General features: G+C 34.8%; 1 protein-coding gene across 5 annotated transcripts in view; it reads left to right on the top strand.

The window, feature by feature from the left end:
* LOC106883406 (epidermal growth factor receptor kinase substrate 8) overlaps positions 1-7,500 on the top strand; it is a 258,007-nt gene that overhangs the window by 241,820 nt on the left and 8,687 nt on the right. For all 5 annotated transcript variants that reach the window (XM_089359693.1, XM_089359696.1, XM_089359694.1 and 2 more), the window contains 2 exons: positions 3,358-3,532; positions 6,890-7,019. In XM_089359693.1, the coding sequence (XP_089215819.1) occupies positions 3,358-3,532; positions 6,890-7,019 (305 nt within the window). The remainder of the gene's footprint in view (positions 1-3,357; positions 3,533-6,889; positions 7,020-7,500) is intronic.

Consider the following 7,500-nt stretch of genomic DNA (forward strand, 5'->3'; position numbering starts at 1 on the left):
GACTTATTTTCAAAGGCTAGTACTTATTCTGTCACCCTTTCTTGTCAAACCGCTAAGTTATGGTGACGTAAACACATCAACACCGGTTGTCAAGTGATGAGGAGAGGGACAAACACAAACACAAAAACACACACGTACGCTCGCGCGCGCGCACACAGACGCATATGCATATATATTTGATCCTTTATATTGAACACTCAATATTTCATCTACATTCAATACTTTATTTCATGGTGCCATCCATTTTTATTTTATTTTATTTTATATTATATATTGTATATTATATTATATATTGTATATTATATTATATATTGTATATTCCATATTCTATACCCCATATTGGTTCTGCAGGAATATAAATAAAACATAAAAAACAGACAGTGTTGGAACTCTTTTAAACAAAATAATATATTCCTCTATACACAATCATACAAAAAACCACCGTTTTTGTATTTATTTTTACTCGCATATATATATATATATATATATATATATACGACGGGCTTCTTTCAGTTTCCGTCTACCAAATCCACTCACAAAGCTTTGGTCAGCCCGAGGCTATAGCAGAAGACACTTCCCCAAGGTACTACGCAGTGGGACTGAACTCGGAACCATGTGATTGGGAAGCAAGCTTCTTACATACGGCCATGCCAGTTAGCAGTTAGTATTTAGTCACATCCCTTTGTGCTCTATGTTCAAAATCTGCTGTAGTTGATTTTGCTTTACGTCTCTTGAATAAGGTACTCGTTAATTACTAGGGTCAGTTTAATCGAGTGGTCCCTTCCTATAAATGTGTGGGCCCCGTGTGTTGAAACTATTCGCCTGCTGAACGTCAGTACTAGTACCACCATCCCAATATAATCAAACGTTGTTAATTTCATTGGAAACAATAAATTATTGCGTGGATCTAAGTATTCAAGGAGTGGAACGTACAATTGCCTTTAAAGCCAGACTGTTTCATGACCCCAGCAGAGAAAGCGTTGCTTCCGAGGGTGGTGAGAGAGATGCGCTGGAACAGCTACCCTGACTCACAAGGCGTGCACTGAAAAAAAGAAAACAAACAAAAAAACCCCCTTCAGATTCACCGTTTTTCGACAAACGTTTCAACGGCAAACGTATAGTGATACTGGTGATGGTGATGATGCTGGTGATAACGATGATGACAACAGCTACCATGCTGATGAAAATTTTGATGACAATGATGAGAATTGTGATGATGAAGTGTGGACAATATTGTTTGTGGTAATGATTATGACAACAACGATAATGGGGATTGATGAAAGGGATAACGTGGATGAACACAAGGGGTATGATAATGTCTATCTATATAAGAGACCATTATTATTAATATATCATCATCATTATCATTATTATCATTATTATCATTATTATCATTATTATCATCATCTTTATTTCTACATATGAAAGATTTTCTTTATTTTTAATATTGTTCTTGTTCTCATCATTATACCTTACGAGTTTTCTTTTAACTTGTACATTTAAAAAAAGATAATATTCTTTCGTTTTCATGTTTGAAAATTGTATTTTATTTTTCCAGATAACTTTCTGCTGACATTAAATTATATTCCACGTCAAGTGGTTAATATATATAAACCTGATGATATGAAAATATGCTGTTAGAATTGTTTTAGAGGGAGAAAGCGGGAGGGAGAGAGAGAGAGGGAGAGAGGAGAGAGAGAGAGAGAGAGAGAGAGAGAGAGAGAGAGAGAGAGAGAGAGAGGGGGATTGAGAGTTACCATATTTATTGTCTCAGTGGAATTGTCTTTTATGGATATTCCTTCTTATCATTAAAAATGACTTGAATATACAAAACACACACACACATCCTTTTTGTATAGATCTCTCTCTCTCCTCCCCTCTCTCTGTATATGTATGCATATGTATATATACGTGTATATATATATATATATATATATATATATATATATATATGTATGCATTTGTATATAGGTGTGTATGTATATGTACATGCATGCATGCGTGTATAAACATATACCCAAACGTGTATATCTATCTGTCTATCTATCTATCTATCTATCTATCTATCTATCTATCTATCTATCTATCTATCCATCTGTCTATCTGTCTATCTATCTATCTATCTATCTATCTATCTATCTATCTACCTATCTATCTATCTATCTATCTATCTATCTATCTATCTACCTATCTACCTACCTATCTATCTATCTATCTATCTATCTATCTATCTATCTATCTATCTATCTATCTATCTATCTATCTATCTATCTATATTTGTATTATAATATATTGATGTATTTGTAAGCTTATTCTATTCATGTTGAAATATGAAGTTTCTATCAGGCTTCTACTTTTTTTTAGCATTGTTTATTTCGTTTTGTTAAATAAATGTGTAAAATTTATCACCCTTATATACTTGTCACCTCTATGACGCCGACGACGACCACGATGACGACGACGACGACCACCACCACCACCACCGACGACGACAACAACAACAATAACAACAACAACCATCTAGTGTCCCTGCAACAACGATTGTAACCATTCCGGAATATTGTTACCACCTCCACTATAACAACAACTACTACTAGTATCATCTTACAATTTCCATTTCCATGGTCATCATCTTCCCGACCCGCACCTGAACTGCCGACGACTAATTACACAGTGTAACAAAATTTTTTTCTTTGTCTTTGGTCAATAAGCGCTGTTTTCTGTTTGCTTCTATCGAGAAATCAAAGGAAATGACTGCTATTCCTTTTAAACTTTGCTTTTGTGACCTGGACATTAGTGTTCTGAAACTGTCTCTATTTCCCATTACATTTCAGACAGATTCAGCGCCGAGTTACTGAAGCAGAAATATCATTATAACAAATATTCTGTTCAATACTACAGATTTACTTATCAGTTGCTTGACCATAACCACTTGAGCATCTTCCTTAGTGACTGACAATATGTGCCTCTCTGATCATGACCAGGAGTAGTCGGGTGGGGAGCATCATAACGATGTGTTGATAAAGGTTCTTTGGGGTTTGAATAAATGTAACAAAAGCAAAGTTTGAAGGAAATGTTAGCTATTTTTCATACTTTCTAAAGGTAAGCAAATAGGAAATACCAGTTGCTACACAAGGACAAAAATCGTGTTACACAGTGTTATTAATATTCTTACTGTTATGACAATTACTTGTCACGTTTACCCCCATCATCATGATAATCAGCCTAAGATTTTGAGAAAAATCTTGGTCTCTCTAAGAATTTAGCGCCTCTAAATCCCAGCCCGCGCTTATTTGTCGCTTATGACAGTTTCAATTTGGCCGCTGTATTTAAACAATTTTGTCTTTAATATTTTAGAAAACACAGGTATGGACACAGTAGACAATATTGTTGCTCAAATAGATAACACAAACATTAACAATGACTATGAGCACAAGCAACAGAACCGGAAACCACGCTCCTCTAGTATTACTTCAACAGCCAATCAACCGGAAGTCCGTGCTTGGCTTCAAAGAAATGGCTTCACATCTAAGTAAGTTTGCGTTCTTTTTGATTGATATAACAACCGATCTTTCCAATATATATATATGCATAAAATATGCTTACTTTGCTTATGATAACCGATACAAAATAAACGTATATATATATATATATATATATATTATAATAATAATACAAATAATATGTGAGTATATGCATATATACGTACATGTATGTACATACCTACATCTACATGTATATATAGATGCATATCTGGGTACAGGACGTCACAAAAAAAAAGCGTGGACAGAACATAAGCAGATCACTAAGAAAAAAGAGGCAGCCAGAATTTTGGATAGTTCTTTATTTAGCGTTTTCATCAATTCATGAGGAATTTTCAAAATCTTCATTTTTGAAAAATCCTCATGAATGGATGAAAGCGATAAATAGAGAATTATCCAAAATTCTGACTGCCTTCTTTTTTCTTAATATACAATACACCACTTCTCCAACCACTCTCTCTCTCTCTCTCTCTCTCTCTCTCTCTCTCTCTCTCTCTCTCCACACACACACACACACGCACGCACGCACACACGCGCGCATGCATACACACATATATATGGACCATAAAAAGTTAGGTGGTATGAGAAGTGAATATATTTATTTGACCACTTGATATCGGTAGGGTTACAGCCGTTTCGGATATCATACCTCTGAACATTTTATGGTTTATATACCCCTCATAAAATGATATCATCGATTGTATCTCCTGAATTTCAGTTGCATAGAACTCTGCATTATATCCTTCGTAATGGATTTCCATGTGCTATAATAGCTGGGTCAACTAGAGGAGCTTTGTGTGAAAGCCATAGGATTATATGAACCATATATTGCACTAGAAATATATATATATGTATTTATGTATGTATGTATGTATATGTGTGTGAGGTTGATCTACTCTAGTTCAGTTCAGATTGAGTAGATATTAACAAAGCACCCTTACCATAAGCATTTCGTCTTTTGCTCAAATAATGTACCCAGGACTGCATCATCAACGTGTTAATATTTTAAGGCGGCGAGCTGGCAGAAACGTTAGCACAGGATGAAATCTAAAGTTTGACGAATATATATATATATATATATATATATATATATATATATATATATATATATATATATATATATATATATAAGGTTGTTTCACATGAAAGGTCGCATTTTTAATTGCTTGTTATTTCAGTCATTCAAAAACTCAATTATGAATACCTTGCATTTAATCTTAACTCTTTTTCTTTCCCAACAATATTGGTATCTAAAATTCGTATCCACAGACCGTATGAAAATGATAACAACCAAACTATGTTGAGTGATTTTCTCGTATGAGTACAAACTGGGTCAGTTTGCCGCAAAAGCTCTACAGAATATAAAGTGGGCCTTTGGTAATGGTTTTGTTGACATCAGAACTGTTCAGAGATGGTTCCAAAGCTCTCGTTCAGGAGATGATAGCCTTGAAAATAAACCAAGTGGTAGACCAAAATCAGATATTCGGCATGATGGATTAAATGCTTTGACTGAACAAAATCCGAGAACAAAGGTTCGAAAACTTTCATCAAAACTCCAAACATCTCCCACAACTGTTTTTGGACACCTGTAAAAACATTGGAAAAGTCAAGAAAACGGACAGGCTTATTACACATCAACTGAACGAGGTTCAAGAAAACAGACGCCTCGAAGTGTGCTCCTTATTGCTTTCTCGACTGGAAAAAGACCATTTTTGTATCGTCATTACTTGTGATGAGAAATCTCAAATCCACTAGTGCACCCTAAAAAGTTAGTGGTCACTGTGTGGCGGTCTGCGAAGGGAGTTATTCATTATTCATTTTTGCAACAAGGAAAATTAGTAACAGCAACATCGTATTGCCAGGAAATTGATTATATGCATGAGAATTTGAAAAAGAAGCAACCCAAACTAGTGAATAGAGATGGCCCAATTTTGCTCCACGACAATGTACCACTTCAAACTCCTCAGGCTACGGTCCAAAAGTTGCAGAGCCTGAATTATGAGATTTTGCAGCATCCTCTCTATTCCTTTGATCTGTCTCCTACTGATCATTATTTATTTAAGAATTTTGAGCTTTTCATAAGCAATAAAACATTCTTAGAGAAAAGGTAATTGAAGCATTCTGACATTTTATTACAAGAAAAAGATGAATTTTTTAAAAGATGGAATATATGACATAGAGAAACGTTGAGCAAACGTCATAAATGAACATGGATCATACTTTGATTAAATAAATCAGTTCTTTAACACTTCTCAAACATTTTATTGTTACCTTTCAAATACATTTCATGTAAAATAATTTAAGATATATATTTATATACATACATACATACACACACACACACACACACACACACATATATATATACATAGACACACACACACATATATATGTATATATATATATATATATATATATATATATATATATATATACATGGATAAAAACAGTTTGATTCAAATTCCTTGGTACTCTGAGTTTCAAGCATATCGCTAGTCTTCGGGCATTGGGGTCTGAATGAGAGTTCGGTTGAAGAAAGTCAATGTTTACTACTGGACGTTAGCCTGTGATTGATCGAGAAAGCTCATGTGGTGTCGCAGTTTGATGTTGGTATTTCAGTGATAACAATTTCTTGGAAAATAGCGCATGGTGACGTGTATATATATATATATGGTTCAAATATACAAAAGCCCAAAGACAGAGACAGGGGAGGGAACAACAAGCGAAGTGTATTAGCTTGACGCTCGGGAAAACTGGAAAAGTCTTTGATGTTTCGAGCTTACGCTTTTCGATTATACACATACACTACAGATAACCCTAACCTTATGTTTGAGGAATCGATATATCCTTAGAGATTTAGACTTGTTTCGCTATTCTCGTACCTTTTCAAAAATATTTCATAAGAATCCACAGGCGTAAGATATCGTTCTGAACGTATACTCATACACCCATACACATAATGTATTTTACTGTATACATTGAGGTGCATACAATAAACATCGATATAATTGCAACATCAGATGTAATAAGGTAATGAATGTAAACCATGATGCATAGAAATACAAATCATGAAACATATTTAAATATATATATAACTTTCACAGACATAAGCTCTTAATTTTATTGTAATCATTATTGTATGATATTGTTTCCAGAAGTAACATTGCTTTTGTGCACTCAGCTTTTGTACTCTAAATATAGACACATATATATATTTAGGCATGATAGATCAAGCGCGCATGTGTATAATGAATCGTAAAAGAAATGCTATACTTGCAGATATTTCACGTAGTATTCTATTTAACGAAAAATCAATAACATTAAATTAGCATTTTCTTTTGATATAGAACCTGCAATATTCTCTGGAAATATGATGGCCGCGAGTTGTTCGCTTTAACAATGAATGAGCTTGAACAAATGCTTGGTCATGAGGAAGGTTACAAACTTCAGTGTCACCTGGATGCTCGCAAACATAAGGCAAGTATAAATACGTAATTCACTGAAGGGCGGAGACTTAGCGGAATGCGTATACCTTATCTTATCTCTTATCTCTTGTCTTTTACTTGTTTCAGTCATTAGACTGAGGTCATGCTGGGGCACCGCCTTGAATTCTTAGTCGAATGAATCGACCTCAGTATTTATTTTTATTAAGCCTGGTACTTATTGTATCAATCTCTTTTGCCGAACCAACCGCTAAGTTACGGGGACGTAAACACACCAACAACAATTGTCAAGTGGTGATAGGGGGTCAAACACAGAAGCACAAGCACACACACACACACACACAAGCACACACACACACACACACACACACACAAGCACACACACACACACACACACACACACACACACACACACACACACACACGCACACACGCACACAACGGGCTTCTTTCAGTACATTATCCACTGTATCTTCCCTTCCTTAGGATGGTGATGTGAAATTAAGAGATTTGGT

Source organism: Octopus bimaculoides, chromosome 11 (assembly GCF_046866305.1).
Source record: "Octopus bimaculoides isolate indiv1 chromosome 11, ASM4686630v1, whole genome shotgun sequence".
Lineage (NCBI taxonomy): Eukaryota > Metazoa > Mollusca > Cephalopoda > Octopoda > Octopodidae > Octopus > Octopus bimaculoides.